We start from the raw sequence: 19,101 nt of genomic DNA on the forward strand, positions 1-19,101 counted from the left end.
GAAAAAAAATTCAAGGACCAGATAGATTCACAGTTGAATTTTATCAGACATTCAAAGAATTGGTACCAACCCTATTGACACTATTCCACAAGATGGAGAAAGAGAGAATTCTTCCTAAATCATTCTGTGAAGCCAGTATCACCCTAACCAGGAAGGGACATAACAACAACAACAACAGCAAAGAACTTATAACAGACCGATGATGAACATAGATGCAAAAATCCTCAATAAAATACTAGCTATAAAAGAATACAACAGCATATCAAAAAGATAATCCATCATGATCAAGTGGGTTTCATATCAGGAATGCAGGAATGGTTTAACATCTGCAAATCAATAAATGTGATACACCATATAAACAGAATTAAAAACAAAAAATAACATGATCATCTCAACAGACACAGATAAAGATTTCTTTTTAATGCGCTATTTACTGTGGTACTCTCAGAGGTCTAAATTTGGCATTATTCTCTTCATATGCATTTTTCAGATCTTTTTGTTAATTTTATTGTTTTACATTAAAGCTTTAGATATGACTGACTTATGTAATGAGTTTAGATTCTTTTGCGCTTTTGTATGGGAGTAAACAGCTGGAAATCAAACAGCCATGTGCATAGATGACTTGAAGTTTCCATCCTCATCTGTAGAACAGAAACAATGATTCTCACCTCGGGAGTCATTTTTAAGGTTAACCTATGTGACAAATCTGAAGTGTCTTTTTCAGTGCCTGGCATTCCACAAGTACTAATTCATTTTCTTCTACTACCAACAACCTAACAAAAAGTAGAATTTTTTGAAGTCCCTGGGTTTTGTTTGTTCATTTGTTTGTGTTGCTAGATGTTACTATAGTAGGCTGTGTGTACTTCTAAGGTTCCCATCTGTTTCCTACGTTTTGAAAAAGTTGTAAGATATTAATGGATATTTAATGAGCACTTATACTGTTCCTGTCACTGTCAAGTGTCATAAGAAACAAAAGAACCAATACTTAACTCTCACGAAGCCAAAGTGAGTTTATAGTCTGCTTAGGGAGAGAAGATCCACTCATATGAAATTATTAGTAACCATCATTATAACTATTATTATTATGAAAATAAAGTATCAGTGTGTTTCAGTGGACAGGAAATACAAATACAAATAAAAAATTTAGAGCAGTTCCAAATGAGGGCATAGGCCGAAATCTTGTGAAAGGCATCGTGGTCGACTCTTCCCCCAGAGTGATGGCCTGGCTCTAGGGCTTTGGTATGGAAAATGGGAGAGTGTCCCAGATAAGATGATGAGCCTGTAGGGTGGAGCAGCACGAGGTAGGGGATGACTGCAACCTCTCTCACCGGGCAGTATATGTTTTAGAAAGTGGTGTAAGTAAAACTGAAGAGACCAGGTGACCCAAGAATTAAGAGAGCATTGTACTCTAGGTTAAAGATATGACATGTAATGTTACAGATTTTAAGCAGGGAGGAGAAAGTCACAGCAGGGGTCTAGTCTAGCAGTGGGTGTGCCGTGACCAGGAACTGGGAAGACTACCCAGGAGGCTTATGTAACCATCCAGGTCTTTATGGATGACAATTAATAATACTAGAGTGATCACAGTTAACAAAAAAGTGTGCAGAAGAGTATATAATTTTTCTAATCCAGATTATGTTTTTAAAGACCATGAATCCCTCTTGTAATATAAAAAAGTACTTTTTATACAAAAAGATGGCAAAAGTCTCGTTTTGATTTCTCAGCAGGGTTCCAAAAAACAATTTTACTTTTCATCTTTTGTCTTTTTTAAAAAAATTATTATTGTACTTTAAGTTTTAGGGTACATGTGCACAATGTGCAGGTTTGTTACATATGTATCCATGTGCCATGTTGGTGTGCTGCACCCATTAACTCGTCATTTAGCATTAGGTGTATCTCCTAATGCTATCCCTCCCCTGCTCCCCCCACCCCACAACATCATTTTTTGTCTTTAATGAAAGATGAGCAGTAGATGGCATTGTTCTGTAGAAAAGATTCCCATTTTTCCCTTTTAAATCATGGGGCATGGAAGATGGAGTAATTAAATATCTTTTGGGATACTTCTACTCCAAAGACAAACATTTTGACTTAACATTTTTTAGTTTGAGATATAACTTTTATTTTCACTTTGAAATGATTGAAATATGAGAGATGATATAGATGGCATTATGTGTAAAATAATATATTCAGTAGTTAAAGTATTTTATGACTTCTATCAAGGATTTTATGGTTACTAAGGGAAATAAGCATACCTGTTATTTAGCTGTGGCTGTGTGCACATCTCAGTGAATTTATACTAATAACAGCAAAAGAACTGTTAGTAGCTCATATGTGCAGTGGGAGGGTTCATAAACACTTTACTTAGATCCTTGAGAAATGCACAGGGTGTATTTGATTATATTTTGTAATATGTCCCTATTAATTACATTCCAAAGAGTATCCTATGTAATTATAGCCAGAACATAACATCAGACGTTTACAGAAATAAAAAAATCATTTTTTATTTGATCCCTTTACTTGCTATTCCCATAGAATTTTTCTTCAGAAAGAACAATTAAGGACTTTAAAGGAAATGATCTTCCTTAGAGAATATTTTTGTTTTTATTATTTTATTATATCTTGAATTTGTCTAGTTCTACACAAGTTCATGGTTTAATTTTTGTTTTATTACCTGTTGAGACAAGCTGTCATAGCATTTAAGACAGTAGTTGTTTTTTTAAGCGTGAAGTCATTGCATGTATGATAGAGATAAGACACATTTTTGAATTCTTCTACTCTTATCATCATTTTTTTAATTTAAAATTTCTTTTGGGATACACCTTTATTTTTATTTGTTTAAAAATTTTTAAATATGTTACTGCTTAATGGAAGTACTGTAAGCACTAGGAGGAATAGAAATTTGTAAATTATTTACCTGTTAATTATCATAAGGTCTTACAATTCTAGAGCATAGTAAGCATTCAACATTAATAAATGCATTGCTTTCTTGCTGTAAGCATTTGTTCCGAAATTATGTATTAAGACTGTGTGCCAGAAAGTATGCAGGGTATGCAGGATAACTAAGAACATTTGCCCCAAACTGCCTCTTCCAAGCAATGTCAGACATGACTAAGAAACTGAGGTAGCAGAGCTCAGATCACTACATGAAGACTGAGAAAAAGGGGATTTGTTCTACTTTGAGTGACTTTAGACCTGGGACTGAAGAGTGAGTGGAAGTTTGTAATAGGGTGGGAGGAAATACCAGTGAAAGATGTCAGGGTGAAAAGCAGGTGCACCTGAGGACCCAGTGTCCAGGAAGTATGAAAAGAAGGGGAAAGCTTTGGAAGAAGGAAATGCTAGGGCACAGCTCAGAACTACCATCTGGCATTTCACAGTATGAAAATGCTTTTAATATAATAAAATAAAAATAAAACTTCTGTGTTTCATGCTACTGCATTTTTATCCTTTAACCTAAGCAGGATATAGGTTTAAGTATTAGGGGTTTTTTTTGCCTTTTTGGGATAATTATAATAACTGACATATTTCTTATCTTTTACAGTGAAGTTTAGCAACTGCAATGGAAAAAGAAAAGTACAATATGAGAGCAGTGAGCCTGCAGATTTTAAGGTGGATGAAGATGGCATGGTGTATGCCGTGAGAAGCTTTCCACTCTCTTCCGAGCATGCCAAGTTCCTGATATATGCCCAAGACAAAGAGACCCAGGAAAAGTGGCAAGTGGCAGTAAAATTGAGCCTGAAGCCAGCCTTAACTGAGGAGTCAGTGAAGGTATAGTATCCAAATATGGCTTTAGCGCTGGTTAAAAATCAGGTTTATACAGTTTGAACTAAATATACGCTTTGCTTCAGATCACATTAATGGATGGCCACCATTTGAATTTGTATCAACTTCGGTCATTTTAATAATATTTTGTTGTGTTTGTAATCTCTTAAGATACTTAGACTAAATATGTTTTAAGCAACTAGAAATTGTGTTTTAAAGATTTGTTTATACTCTGAGATTTATAACTTAGAAGCAGTTTGTTTTAAATTTCTTAGAAGCTTTACAAGCTGTTAAATAAAACCACAAAATAAACAATTCTTTACAAGATGTCATCAGTCAGATTTATTAGATGAGAAGTACAGATTTAAAGTAGTAACAGGAAAACATTTCTGGCAATGAGTATTGGGTTTTTGTCTTGTCCCTTAATAATCGGATTGGGGGTATGAATTATTTATACTACCAACATGACTTTTTAGGAATGATATACTCCCTCTGGTGGAAGCTGCTGTGAGCCAAGATAAAATAAATGAGGTACATTTCCAACAGAGTGCCATTCAGTTCAATTCAACAAATATTTATTGAGCACTTAATTTGTGTAAGTCATTGTTAGGAATTTTAAATAAAATACAGTAACTTCGGTAACGTTATGATAATATTTTCTGAATATTTTAGTTTTTTGAGTTAATTCAAAACAAGTATGATGGGACACACCTACATATTCTGAAGTCCATGAACTATGGAACTATGACTACTACTTTTTTTATACTTATTTTACTGTGAGAGATAAAAACACACACATTCATTTCTGGTATTTAATTGTAAATGTGATATACATACCCACAATCAAACATGAATAATACATCAGAGGAAAATATATCATTTTTCTCTTATTTCAGTGTTGTGGTTTTAGTATGTGAAATTTAATTTGTTAATCTATTAACTGTTGAGGGAAGTCATGTCATTTGGGTAATATAAAGTGAAAACCCAGTAACTAATGGAGTGAAAAGATGCTTTTGTTGTTGATTTGCTGTGTTCCAGCAAACTAGCTTGGATATTTGCACTGAAGCAGCAAGGGCTAATGGCTAAAATGTCTACAGATAGAGGGAGAAACAGAAGAAAATGTTGACATCCAGCAGAGATTAATACCTAATGTGCAAAGTGGGTCATCTACAGCATCCATCATGGCTGACATAGGTTTAGAATAATTACAGCATTAATTCTGTGGGATTTAATAGGGTCATAAATATTTGAGACATTCCTTAGCAGTATGTATTAAACTTCTCTTGGAATTCAAATTATATTTTAGCACATCAAGATCTAAATTTAATGTACAGTAGCACATTACCTGAACTGTGGTTTAAACTAATGAGAAATATGTAAAAGGGTACTATTAAATTTTGCTCGATATTAACTGCTATCTAAGAAGGTTTATAGAAACTGCAAACAGTTTACACAGCTGTGCCATTTAATAAATTGTTTAGAATTCAATTTTTCAGATACACAGTATAACCCAAAAATTTTATGGTATTTTTCTGTTATTTTAATAGGGGGCCAGGGAAAAGGGCCTCCAGACTTATTTTTTGTTCATCATAAACTGTGATTCCTATGCTTTCAGGTATTCAATAATATTGATGTACTTTCAGAAAATGTTTTTCCTAGTACTCAGGAATGTCTTCTTGTATTTTAATGTAAAGGAGTCAGCAGAAGTTGAAGAAATAGTATTCCCAAGACAATTCAGTAAGCACAGTGGCCACCTACAAAGGCAGAAGAGAGACTGGGTCATTCCTCCAATCAACTTGCCAGAAAACTCCAGGGGACCTTTTCCTCAAGAGCTTGTCAGGGTAAGGTGGCACAATTTTAACTGTTTTCATAGCACAAGACGAATGTATGTTAAAAATATTTCTGTCTTTTTTTTTTACAAAGTAGAATTTATGACATGTATATACTAAAAGTGTTTTTCTGTATAGATAGAGTTTCTATAGTGTTGTAGAAAGCCTCTTCTCATTTTCTTTGTTACCTTTTGGATTATTTATAAGCAGAGCTCACTTGTAGGTCCTGCACACTGTGGATTAGAAAGCTTGTTCAGTTTGTGACTACACAAGCCCTAAAGCCAACACATATTCCCAACCATACTATTTCCACTCTCGTAACACACACACCCCTAAACTTCCCTGTCTGAAAGCTGGGCTCTCTGTGATGATCTTTGCCCTCTACAGATGGTTTTTGGGCCACAGAAAAAATAAAGGGCAATCATTGTTAAAAATGCCAGCACCAAATGCATTTGAGAGTTTTTTAAAGAAAAGAATGACCTCCGATACCATTAACAGAATCCCCAAGGCAGTGTAAAATCATAGGCTTTCAAATCTGAGGAGTAAGTATTTTTTTTTTTTTATTTACTCTAGGTACATAACATCAGCTACAGAAAAAAAATGCAGATATTTTTGCATTTTAATAAACTTAACCCATTATTTATTACAAAAGTATAGTAAGACAAGGCTGTTGTATTCCCACTTATTAAAATGTAAATGTTTCTGTATATGATTATTTTAGCATTCTAACACATACTTACTGAAAGCCTTTTTTTTAAATAAGCCACTTTAAAATATGTTGTATATTCTGTCCTAATGTACATTATAATTCACTTTAACAATGAATGTAACTGAAATAAAGATACTCTCTCTTTTTCTACTTTAATGAAGTTTGAGAGAAAAGAGAATTTTGCTTTAACTTAAAAAAAAAAAAAAAAAACAGGCCGAGCGCTGCGGCTCACGCCTGTAATCCCAGCATTTTGGAAGGCTGAGGTGGGCGGATCACGAGGTCAGGAGATCGAGACCATCCTGACTAACACGGTGAAACCCCATCTGTACTAAAATACAAAAAAAATTAGCTGGGCGTGGTGGCGGGCATCTGTATCCCAGCTACTCCGGAGGCTGAGGCAGGAGAATGGCATGAACCCGGGAGGCGTAGCTTGCAGTGAGCCAAGATCACGCTACTGCACTCCAGCCTGGGTGACAGAGTGAGACTCCTTCCCCAAAAAAAAAAAAAAAAAAAAAAAAACCTAGATTTTATTGATGAATTAGGTATAAGTACCTAATACATAAGGATCTCTTATTTTTTCTCTGTACCTGCCTACCTTTGTTCCCTTCCATAGCCTGTTCTGTCTCCTGTGACTGCTCATACATTGACTTAATTTTCTTGAGAGTAGTTGTATTTGGAGAAGGCAGTGAGCCTATAAATGATGTAATGTTTGAGAGCATAAAATATATTTTAAAATGCTTTCTTTTGTGCTTTATTATTAATGAAAATTTCAGGTGTCACTTAAAATGATATGGAAAGCTTTGGTGCAATGAACAGTGTTAGTACAATGCAAGTACAGAAATCTGACATTTAGGATCAGCCATAACTGTATTAGAGCTCCATTTGAGTATATTTCACACTATGGATAGACAATTAATTCTCGTTGTTACTGATGCAAAAAGGCAAATAATGTTTATTTTAATGAAATTGCACAGCTGTTACTATGTTAAATCGTCTAACCTAGAAACTCCCAGGACAGAGTTTGATTGTTTAAAAACTGACACTTGTAGATTTGGAACTTTTACGCTGCTCCTAGTGAGTTTTCTTTTAGATGTTAATGTTGCCTCCAGTCTTTCTGGTGATAGATGACATCTCTTTTGAAGCCTATCACCAAGAAGCAGAGGAAGAACAGCCACTAGGAGAGTTTCAGTGATTTTCTGGGAAGAGATGGTATAAGTTTGTAGCTGAAAAAGGGCATGAAGTATGATGTGCCCCATCTCTGATAATGAGCTCATTTAGTCTCTCACTTAATGTCATTGTTTTCTTGATCCTCAGATCAGGTCTGATAGAGATAAAAACCTTTCACTGCGGTACAGTGTAACTGGGCCAGGAGCTGACCAGCCTCCAACTGGTATCTTCATTATCAACCCCATCTCGGGTCAGCTGTCGGTGACAAAGCCCCTGGATCGCGAGCAGATAGCCCGGTTTCATGTAAGATTCCAACCAGCTGATAATTCTGTGTGTTAACACTTCTGAATGTCTGCAGAGTTTACCATTGCCTCTTATATCAGTCTGAAAACCTCGATACTGAGAGTTTTAATAATTGCATCTGTAGTCTTTTGGTTTATTTTAATAATGTTACTGTTTTTATAGAATTGATAAATGCCCTGATAGAAAAACAAATAGTGCCCACAACAAAGAAAGAAGGAAGTGAAATTGCCTAAAATCTCATTACTCTTTACATTTTGATACTTGCCTTCAGATATGTGGTTAAGAACCTATAAGAACAAATTTATATGAATGGAGTCAAATCTGTTACATGTAAAATATATAGCGATCACAGCATTGTTAATGAATGCATAGTATTCTAAGCAAAGTGAATCCCCTATTCCTTTGTTATTTTGAATTTTCTTTGGGATTTCTTATTGCTAAGAACCTTTTGTCTAATTAGGAATGTTAGTGCTTGGTTTGTCCTACATTTTCTCCTTTTGTTTACTTCTAACATTGTCAATAATTTTCCCATGGTATAACATCGTTTTTACACGCAAAATTCATTTTTAAAAATTTTATCATACATTCTGGCTTTCCAGACATATTGATAAAGGCCTTCCCAACTCCAAGATGCCAGTCTCCCCAGTTTTATTCCAGGATACCAATCTCCCCAGTTCCCCAAATTTTTGTTGTATTTACTTTTTACATTTGAATTTTTAACCTCTGCAGTTATTTTAATAAAAGGAGAGACCCACTTTGTTTTTCCTTTATGACTAGCTACTTGTCCCAACAGCATATATTGAATTGGTTTCCCCATTGATCCATCGTCTACACTTAATCACTAAAATTTTCATCCCACATGTGCATGGATGTGTTTCCAGACTCTTGCCCACTGATACACTTGTTGAATTCTTGTACTTTTACTGACTTAAAATTACTGAAGTTTTTTCTTTTTTTTATATTATAGTTTAAGTTTTAGGATACATGTGCACAATGTGCATGTTTGTTACATGTGTATACATGTGCCATGTTGATGTGCTGCACCCATCAACTCATCATTTGCATTAGGTATTTCTCCTAATGCTATCCCTCCCTGCTCCTCCCACCCCACGACAGGCCCCAGTGTGTGATGTTCCCCACCCTGTGTCCAGATGTTCTCATTGTTCAGTTCCCACCTATGAGTGAGAACAATTATTGAAGTTTTTAAACTTCAATAGATTCACCTAGATCTAACAGACAAATAAGCATATGAGAAATTTAAAATGTCTTATGCACTGAGTATTGCTCTATACTTGTCTTCCCAAAGACCTTGATTTCTTCATCATTCCATTTTTTAAAATCATTGGAGAAATAGGTTATTCTAATGCTTTCCATATAGTTCTGAAACATAGGAAAAGAAGTAAAACTTCCAAACGTCCCACAAAGACAACATAGCATTAATAAGGAAACTTATTTTTAGATAGCACACAATATACCTGCCTCTACTTAGACTAGTCTCTAATTTATGAATATAAATAAGATCAATTTAAAATTCTTAAGGATCTCTTCTTGTAGGAATTCTCGCTATCTGAATTCCTGTGATTAAAACTCAGGGAATGAGTATATTCAGATCAATTTTGGGGTAAATTATTGCTCTCTAAGTGCTTGCTACTTGCACATTAAAAGAGCAATACCAGCCGGGTGTGGTGGCTCACGCCCGGAATCCTAGCAATTTGGGAGGCCAAGGCCAGTGGCTCACTTGAGGTCAGGAGTTCCAGACCAGCCTGGCCAACATGGTGAAACCCTGTCTATACTAAAAATAAAAAATAAAATTATCTGCGTGTGGTGGCGCACGCCTGTAATCCCAGCTACTCAAGAGGCTGAGGTGGGAGAATCACTTGAACCTGGGTGGCAGAGGTTGCAGTTAAGCTGAGATTGTGCCAATGCACTCTTACCCTCCAGCCTGGGTGACAGAGCAAGACTGCATCTCACAAAAAAACAAAAACAAAACCCATAACAGAATAGAATTAATTGTAGAATTGAAAGTATTAAGGTTCAGTATTCAGATTCAATATTTTATATAAGTATAATTAAGTTTTAGTATTAAGAATCTATTAATGTAATATAAGATATTAAATAAGCCAAGGAAAAAAAAGAATTATCTCTATAGGTATTGAATGGCAGTATTAAAATTTACATTGTTTTTGTGTGTTTAAATAGCCTCTGAATTTAAAAAAGGATATGTTGAAGCTTTTTCTAATTTGATAGAGTGTATCCAGCAGCAACCAATGGCAAGCATCAGACTTAACATGAAAACTAGAAGCATTCCAGTCCAAAAGAAACAATTAAAGGAGCACTAAACAGCCATTGAAAAGAATGAAATGAATCTATTGTAGATGAAAGGATTTTGATGATATTCTGCCAAGTGTAGCCAAATGAGTATTTTTGTTTAAAAAGAAAAATAAGATAAAGTTTCTAGAAGAATACCTATAAAACTGAGAACTGGGCTGGGGAGAGGAACAGCTATCATATATACTCATGTATTTTTTTTTTTTTTGATGGAGTCTCACTCTGTTGCCCAGGCTGGAGTGCAGTGGCATGATCTCAGCTCACTGCAGCCTCCGCCTCCCGGGTTCAAGCGATTCTCCTGCCTCAGCCTCTGAGTAGCTGGAATTACAGGCATCCGCGACCACACCCAGCTAAATTTTTTGTATTTTTAGTAGAGACAGGGTTTCACCATGTTGGCCAGGCTGATCTCGAACTCCTGACCTCAAGTGATTCACCTGCCTTCGCCTTCCAAAGTTCTGAGATTACAGGCATGAGCCACTGTGCCCAGCCATATACTAGTATATTTTTAATGTTTGTGAATGACTTTTACAATTAAGGAAAAGAAAAAAACTAGTGTCAAAATTTCCTCTGTACACTTCTTTTTAGATTATTTTCTGTTCCCTTGATCTCTATAACTACTCCGTGCTACTTCCACTTCTTTTTTTTTTTTTTTTTTTTTTTTTTTGAGACAGAGTCCCACTCCGTCACCCAGGCTGGAGTGCACTGGCATGATCTCGGCTCACTGCAACCTCGGGTTCAAGCGATTCTCTTGCCTCAGCCTCCCAAGTAGCTGGGCTTACAGACATATGCCACCACGCCCGGCCGGCTAATTTTTTCTCTTTTTTTTTGTATTTTTGGTAGAGACAGGGTTTCGCCATGTTGGCCAGGCTGGTCTCAAACTCCTGACCTCAGGTGATCCGCCCGCCTTGGCCTCCCAAAGTGCTGGGATTACAGGCGTGAGCCACTGTGCCTGGCCTACTTTCACATTTTTAATTACCTTAAGTCTGTCTCCTCAACTGGTTTAGCGAAGGGATTTTGGAGCTGGACACAACTGGTTTTGGATCTATGTCCTGTCAGCAGAGACAGCAGTGACCTTCATAAATTTCCTAGTCTTTCTGAGGCTCAATTTCATCTTCAAATGCTGACAATTTCTGCCTCACTCTTTTGTACGTGAATTAAAGGAGTTAAAATCCATTGTGCTCTGAGAACAATGCCTAGCATATAGTAAATGATGGCTTTTTGCTACTATGTCTATCCTAATTATATGGACTTGGTGTAACTTAAATTTTGATGGGAAGAACCACTTTTGTTTTTCAGCTGTGAGTTTATTCTTGCTATTTTAGTAGCCTTATGATGATGTATTTATCTTCTCACAGACATAAATCTGTTAAATAGTTCTGTTTTCTAATTACTTTTGCAGTTGAGGGCACATGCAGTAGATATTAATGGAAATCAAGTGGAGAACCCCATTGACATTGTCATCAATGTTATTGACATGAATGACAACAGACCTGAGTTCTTACACCAGGTTTGGAATGGGACAGTTCCTGAGGGATCAAAGCCTGGTAAGTTTAAAGATAATAATTTGAAGATGACTTGAGGAAAGTATGGTGTAACCAGCCCTGTTATCTGAGCAAGAAATGGAGAAATCATATGAGGCTTTTTGGATCATTTTCTTTCATTCATAATGCTTTTGGGAAAGAAGGAAGGTAACTTAGGGAAAAACCAATTGAAGAGAGAAAAAAAAAATCCTTCTTATTACTCATATTGATTTTTCCCACCTTTGAAAAAATATGCACTACAGTATTTGATTCTGTCCTGTGGAATACATAGGATGCTTTCATTCTGCTTTAGCTGATACAGCCAATGCATCTTGAAAGTGAGCCCCAGAAGACGAGAGACTTTCTGTTTATAAAGTACAGATGTGACTGTATGAGACGTAGCAGCAATTAAACACAGTGAGAAAGCCTTAAAGATACTTGATGTTCCTGGGACTAGGTGGCGAAGTCATAGCGAAAGCATAGAAGGGGCTTAGTGACATCTGTGATTGCTGCCCTCTAGCTCCACAGGACAGTTATTTTCAGGGTGGCCAGCGTGTCCCCTGCAGTCCTATCCCTTCAACCAGCAAAATGGAAAATGCCCTGGCCTAGAAATAACACTGTGGAAAGCCACTCATGATTGTAAAGTGGTATTTGACTAAGATTTTAGATTCTCGTATTAAAAATATGACACACTTCAGTCACTGTAGAATAGCCAGTTCCCTAGAAAACCAGTGGACAAGACAATCAGTTGGTATAGGCATGGTAAAAGTAAGTGTTTGACCAGGCTTCCTGAGATGACGTGGTGTTCAGAGAGATTTAATTAGCTATTGTATTTTTGTTTTGTATTTTTAAAAGCCTCAGCATTTAAAATTGTGCTGCATAATACCTTTGTCATCAACACCAGTTTATGCAACTCCCTTACGCATAAGTCAGTTTATAGATATAACCAACTATGCCTCAAACGCATACATTTTCTTGGTCCAAGTGCATATCTCTGCCTCTTCAGAAAAGATGTAGGGGTAGGGTGGGGGCAGCTAGAGGGAGACCAGGGGCTGTGCAGGAAGTTCAGCCATCTGTGACTCTTTCTAAGTCGCATCGTTAGAGTAGCTTTCTTCAGTATTTTAAAATACAGTAAAATTAAAGCAAATTCAGCATTTCCTTACTAAAACACAAGTCTTATACAAATCTTCCAAAGAAAACAAACATTGGGCTTTTGGGACTGTGGAAATTTTTTTATATTATTTTCTTTTTTTCTCTATTATTTCAAACTTTGCAAGAATAATTTCACAAAAATTGTTTAAAATGTGCCACTAAAGCTATATTTATTATGCATTTTACCATGAATTTCCATATGAGCCACCCATAAATAAAAGACTCTCAGCTATTGCTAGAAGTAGACATATTGTGAGTATATTTCTTGTGGTTCTTCTGTAAGTTTGAAAACATCCTTCTAGGCAAGATTTGTGATGAATCTTGAGCTAAACTGTTGTGATCTATATTTTGGCTCACACTTCTGAAACATACCTTTTTATTCTGATGATTTATTCATTCATTCAGCAAATGTTTATAAAGCATATGCCGTGTGGTAGGCCTTGTTCTGACACTGTGGATACAGTGGTGAGAAGCTAGTTCCTGCCCTGCTGGAGCTTAAATTGGAGTAGGGGAGAGAAATAAAAAACACGCAAACAAGCAAGTACACACTGAAGGTTTTGAAAAAATAAGGGTGTAGGGATGACACATAATCAAAATAGGTAAATCGTTTAAAGGGACAAGTTCCGAAATGAGATTTGAATAATATTACCAAAGCACAGTTAGTTCAGAACCCAAGGTATACCATGGAGAGAGAATATCCGTTTAGGCTGTAAGGTAGAACTGAACTTGAGTATTCAAAAGGAAGGTAGACTGGAGATAAACATTTCGTAATTCAGTTCTTAAATGGATCCCACAGAACAAACCATTCTAAACAGTAACTACTTCTCACTCTACTTCTAAATTACAGTTTGTCTAGCTAGTCTGAACTAATTTGATACAAAGGTTTTGAAGATTTCTTTTCCAAACTATCTAATAAATTGAAGTCTCTAAGTTGGTTCCAGTGTTCTTTTAATCACTGAGGAAATAATGAACCACAATGCCAAATCTCTATGCAGTGTACCAAAACAGCAGTGCATGAAATGGTTCCTTATGACCTGAGGAAATGGAGTGTGCCACATTCTGCACACAGCCTACATTCGGAAAGTGACTCAGGCACTGGGGAGAATCATACTCAGCATGTTATTTTAGACATCATTGCGTAATGGAAGAAAAGATGACAGAGGGAAGAATCAGCGGCAATAAATTACGTTTCTAATGGTATCTGTATTACCCATTATTTGCATTTTATATAAATTAAGGTCTAAAATGAACCTTTTTGGAATCATAAAGTGAATTTATCTCCTAAGTTATGGAAAAATTGAGTTTTTATAAATATGTATGTTGTATAACTTTTCATTCAAATATCCAGACCAGGTTTTATCTTTTTTGAAATAAGTACTGTTCTTATGAGTAGCATTTTTAATCAAGTCTAAATGACTTTAAATATTTGTTTTTAAAAAGTGAAAATAAGACATATCAAAACAATAAATATACCTTCTCTTTTTGGGTCCCTGGAATGAAGGGTAACCATTCATTTTCCATGCACACTGTCTCTAGGAACATATGTGATGACTGTAACGGCAATTGACGCTGATGATCCCAATGCCCTCAATGGGATGTTGAGGTACAGAATCGTGTCTCAGGCTCCAAGCACCCCTTCACCCAACATGTTTACAATCAACAATGAGACTGGTGACATTATCACAGTGGCAGCTGGACTTGATCGAGAAGTAAGCCAACCAAAAACTCTATTTGTGTTTGCTTTTAATCTTAAAGGTGCACAATATCATATCACATACATTTTATCTCCACATTACAATATACTCACAGTGTTACTCAAATGCTAATCGTTTTCATTAAGTAATCTGTTGTATATTTTTCTGCAGAGCTTCAAATTGGTTAAATGATGTATATATAGTGGATAAATCAATGCTAGCCTATGTAGTATTTAATGTGATACTGACTAAGCAATATTCTCTGGTATCTAATTTTTAAAATTTTTAGCATTTCCTCAATTTTCCTTTATAGTCAAAGGTTTCTGTGAGGAATTAAAAATCACAGCCAAATAATTGGCACACAAACTTAGGATAATTGTTAACGCTTGTGTTATTAAAAGGCTGCAAATAACGTATGTGATTTGGTTTTTTGTAGCCCTTGTGAATAGGCTGATAGAGTATATAGTAGATTATCTTCTTTATTAGAACTAGCCCCTTAACTCTATGATTAATTTACTTAAAAGATTTAAGCAGTAGTAACTGCATTAATTCTACTCACAAGTATTTAAAGTTAGAAATACAGAGAAACACATTTCTGAAATAACATTTAGTTGAAAATGTATGCAATGTTGAAGGCATTGAAATACTATGCAGTATCACACCGTCTGAGAGGGCACGGGTACTTCTGTTAATTCCCGGTGGGTCATCTCAGTGTTACAGGCCTCGACCCACTGTGCTCCTACATAGCCCTGTGTTTTTGTACATGTGATCCCCTTGGCCAGGCATGCCTTGCACCTTTATCTTCATCTTGGATCTTCTAGTTCTTCCGGTTCTGATTCAATCACTGCTCATATTCTTTCCTGAAAACCCCACTCCTAGTGAAACTTTTTCATCCTTTCTCAGTTCTGTCCTATTTTCTTACAGACTCTCAAGGTCATTATTTTGACCATGTGTAATCATTGTTTGAGTGAAATATCAAAGTGCCAACTCATAGGGAGATCTGTGCTTTGTAGATTTCTGGCTGAGCCAGCTTTTACTGTAATGAGACTTCAGATTATGTATGTCAAAAGGAGACATTATACCCACTGCAATAAAATATCATTGACAAGGATTTTAGAAGTTCGTGTTTTTTGACACTTTATTTGCTGTAGAAGCATTCATTTGAATTGAATAGAAGAAAACATTACTATTGCAATTAATTGTTTACACAAAATAGTGCTAGAAGCACTACAATAAAGTAATATGAGCCAATAAAGATTAGTTTATTCTGAGCTGAGAGCCTTACTTAGGAGTTAGTGTATGCCTGTGACATTGTACCTATTGACTTGTAGGCATCAACAGTTCTTTTTCTAGAAATGATTTGCATCAGAGATTGTTGAAATCAGTTTAGTTTCTTAAGTAGTACTTTTAGTTCAGTAATACTTGGAACATGTATATATTTTTACCTCTTCATTACCATATGAAATACTATTTTTGTATGCTGATAAACTCAGCAGGAATGCCATAATTTATTAGAGAATATGGGGTAATTTTCAGTATTTTTTCTTCAGTGCCAGGTTGCTCATATACCAAGTAGATTTAGTTCATTTCATAATCCTAATATTTCTCTTTCATTCACATTGTCATTGTGAGATACAGAAATGAGACTTCATCCTGTTTTCATATGGTAATATTCCTGTCTCATTTAGACTGGCTGTTTTGTGGAAAGAAAGAGGCGTGGAAAATTGAAGATACTTTTTACTAAAACAGACCAACCATGTTTAAAAATCAGACTGTATTTCGTTTAGAGGATGAAAGCCTGACGTGAGGCCATAATCGTCGTTAAGTTTATCTTCCAGTGGATAGAGAAGCTGTTCACTACCCCTTGATGAAACTAATGTGGAAATGGATTTGAAACTATAGAATTATGGATTAGATACAGTATGAGAAATAGCTTCTTGACAGTGAAATTATTAAACACAACAATGAGTTACTAGGGAAAATTATGGAAAACCTTCCTTTCCTGAAAGTCATTTAACATAGAAAAAATGTATCTATCTCGGATGGTTTATGATAATTCTTCCTGAGGCCAGGGATAAATTACTTTGACTTTTTCAGGCCTTGTGCACGCTTGAAATTCTTTTATTTCTATTAGAATTCACAGTTTCCTTTCTGTCAAAAGTAATGTGTGATCTCTTGCTCTCAGGATGTATGACACCTTTAAGTGATTGAACTCCTAATCATTGAAATGCTTACTGAGATTCAGCTTTTTATTTTTCTTTAATCTTCAGGTTTTAAAAATTCAGTTTTAATTCTTCAGCTTCTCCAGACCTAAAGGTGTATTTGCCACATTACCCAGTCTTCAGCGTTTATTCCCATCTGTCCTCTTGTGACATTACTTGCTGGTAGTATTCCTGGCCTTTCCACTTCATGTCCATTTTCCGCCCTTTTTGTGCAGGACTGCCAAAGACTCACCCCTGCTCCCCCCAGTTGGAACTCTGGCTCTGCTTATTATGGGCTGTTTGACTTTCAGTGTATTAACTTGAAACCTCAGCTCCTGCATCCATAAATGGGGATAATAGTATTACCTGCCTCATGGGACCATTTTAAGAATTATCCAACATGACACATAAAGCATTCAGGCCAGGCATGGTGGCTCATACCTGTAATCACAGCATTTTGGGAGGTTGAGGTGGGTGGACGGCTTGAGCCTAGAAGTTCAAGACCTGCCTGGACAACATGGTGAAACCCCATCTCTACAAAAAATACAAGAATTAGCCAGGCATGGTGGTGTGCACCTGTAGTCCCAGCCACTTGGGAGGCTGAGCAGGAGAATCACCCGAGCCTGGGAGGTCAAGGCTGCAGTGAGCCGTGATTGCACCACTGCACTGCAGCCTGAGTGGCAGAGTGAGACCCTCTGTATTAGTCTGTTCTCACACTGCTATGAAGAAATACCTGAGACTGGATAGAAAAGAGGTTTAATTGGCTCACAGTTCCACATGGCTGGGGAGGCCTCAGGAAGCCTACAATCATGACAGAAGGCACCTCTTCACAGGGCGGAAGGAGAGAAATGAAGAGTGCAAGCAGGGGAAATGCCAGACGCTTATAAAACCATCAGATCTTGTGAGACTCATGCATTATCATGAGAACAGTATGGGGGAAACTGCCCCCATGATGCAGTTACCTCCACCCGGTTCCACCCTTGACACATGGGGATTATGAGGATTACAATTCAAGGTGAGATTTGGGTGGGGACACAGAGCCAAACCATATCACCCTGTCTCAAAAAAAAAGTATATATATATATATATATATATGTGTGTGTGTGTATATATACATATGTGTATATATATGTATATATACATATGTGTATATATGTATATATACATGTGTATATATATATGTGTATATATATATATATATATATATATATATAAATTTAAAAGCATTTTAAAAAGCATTCAGCACAGTGCCTAATAAATCTGAGCTAATGTTTTCCCCACTGCCATCATGAACAGCAACAGCAGCATCTCCTGGCTAAGCACTATCTATCACCTTTACTCCTCTTCATAAGATGAAAGAAATACTTCCTGTTTTCCAAACCTAATAATCTTTCTGTTTGTGCCTTCAACTCCTAGTTCCATCCTGAAGGGGTGTTCTCCTGTTTTCTGTTGTGTCATCAATCTTCCTTTCTCTACAGGTTGCTTCATAATCTGCAAACCTGCTGGGTCTCTGCTGTGGTAACATAGCTCTCCACGCCATATAGGATGAAGTTAGAGCTTTTTAGTAGTGCATTCCAGACCCTGTGTGACCTTGGCCCCAAAACCCTCCTTAACCCCCCAGAATTACTTGCCTTTCACATACAAATGGTGCCCAACCACTCATTGAACCACACGCAGTCCTTGTGCAAATAGGGAGTCTTCTATTCTTCTGTTCCCGTTTCCTCTACCTAAATATTCTTTTCCTACATAACAGGCTAATCCTTACCCTCTGAGAGCCAGTTCTCAATCCCTTCTCTGATCACCCACAGTAGTCTCCGCATACCTCTATCTAGACTGTGTTACACAGAAAGTTTATCTAGATTCCCATTCTCAGCATCCAGTGGGGCAGATGTTCCTTGTCTCATTACCCTGAACATGAATCTTAAAGAAATGTTTAAGTTACTATACTTTCCCTGAGTTCCACACCAGTCTTCTCCAAGGGGCAGCCTGCACTTGAGGCAGGCAGATCACTTGAGCCCAGGAGTTTGAGACCAGCCTGGGCCACATGGCAAAACCCTGTCTCTACTAAAAATATAAAAAATTAGCCAGGCATGGTGGTGCATGCCTGTAATCCCAGCTACTCAGGAGGCTAAGGTAAGAGGATCACCTATCACCTGAGTCTGGGTGGTCAAGGCTGCAGTGAGCCGTAATCGTGCCACTGCAGTCCAGCCTGTGTGACAGAGTGAGACCCTGTCTCACGAACAAACAAACAAAAAATATTTCCACTCCTTCCTCGTCCACTTGAAGTCCGGCTTTCCACCTGCTTCTCCCGCTTGACCTGTGCACATGCTGCACATGTGCAGTACTCTTACCATCTTAGAGGGCACTCACGTAGTGGATTGATTAATGGTACAGATTCTTGACTCATACCTGAGTTCAAGTCTAGTCTCTGCCTCTTAT

The 19,101-nt window shown here is 36.8% G+C and overlaps 1 protein-coding gene across 2 annotated transcripts in view; it reads left to right on the top strand.

Annotated features, from left to right (window-relative positions):
* The window catches only part of CDH2 (cadherin 2), a 232,339-nt gene that overhangs the window by 159,266 nt on the left and 53,972 nt on the right, over positions 1 to 19,101 (top strand). For both annotated transcript variants that reach the window (XM_030810618.1, XM_003261974.3), the window contains 5 exons: positions 3,539 to 3,765; positions 5,454 to 5,600; positions 7,612 to 7,767; positions 11,495 to 11,639; positions 14,304 to 14,476. In XM_030810618.1, coding sequence (XP_030666478.1) covers positions 3,539 to 3,765; positions 5,454 to 5,600; positions 7,612 to 7,767; positions 11,495 to 11,639; positions 14,304 to 14,476 — 848 coding nt within the window. The remainder of the gene's footprint in view (positions 1 to 3,538; positions 3,766 to 5,453; positions 5,601 to 7,611; positions 7,768 to 11,494; positions 11,640 to 14,303; positions 14,477 to 19,101) is intronic.

The sequence above is a fragment of the Nomascus leucogenys genome, chromosome 4, assembly GCF_006542625.1.
Source record: "Nomascus leucogenys isolate Asia chromosome 4, Asia_NLE_v1, whole genome shotgun sequence".
NCBI classification, from domain to species: domain Eukaryota; kingdom Metazoa; phylum Chordata; class Mammalia; order Primates; family Hylobatidae; genus Nomascus; species Nomascus leucogenys.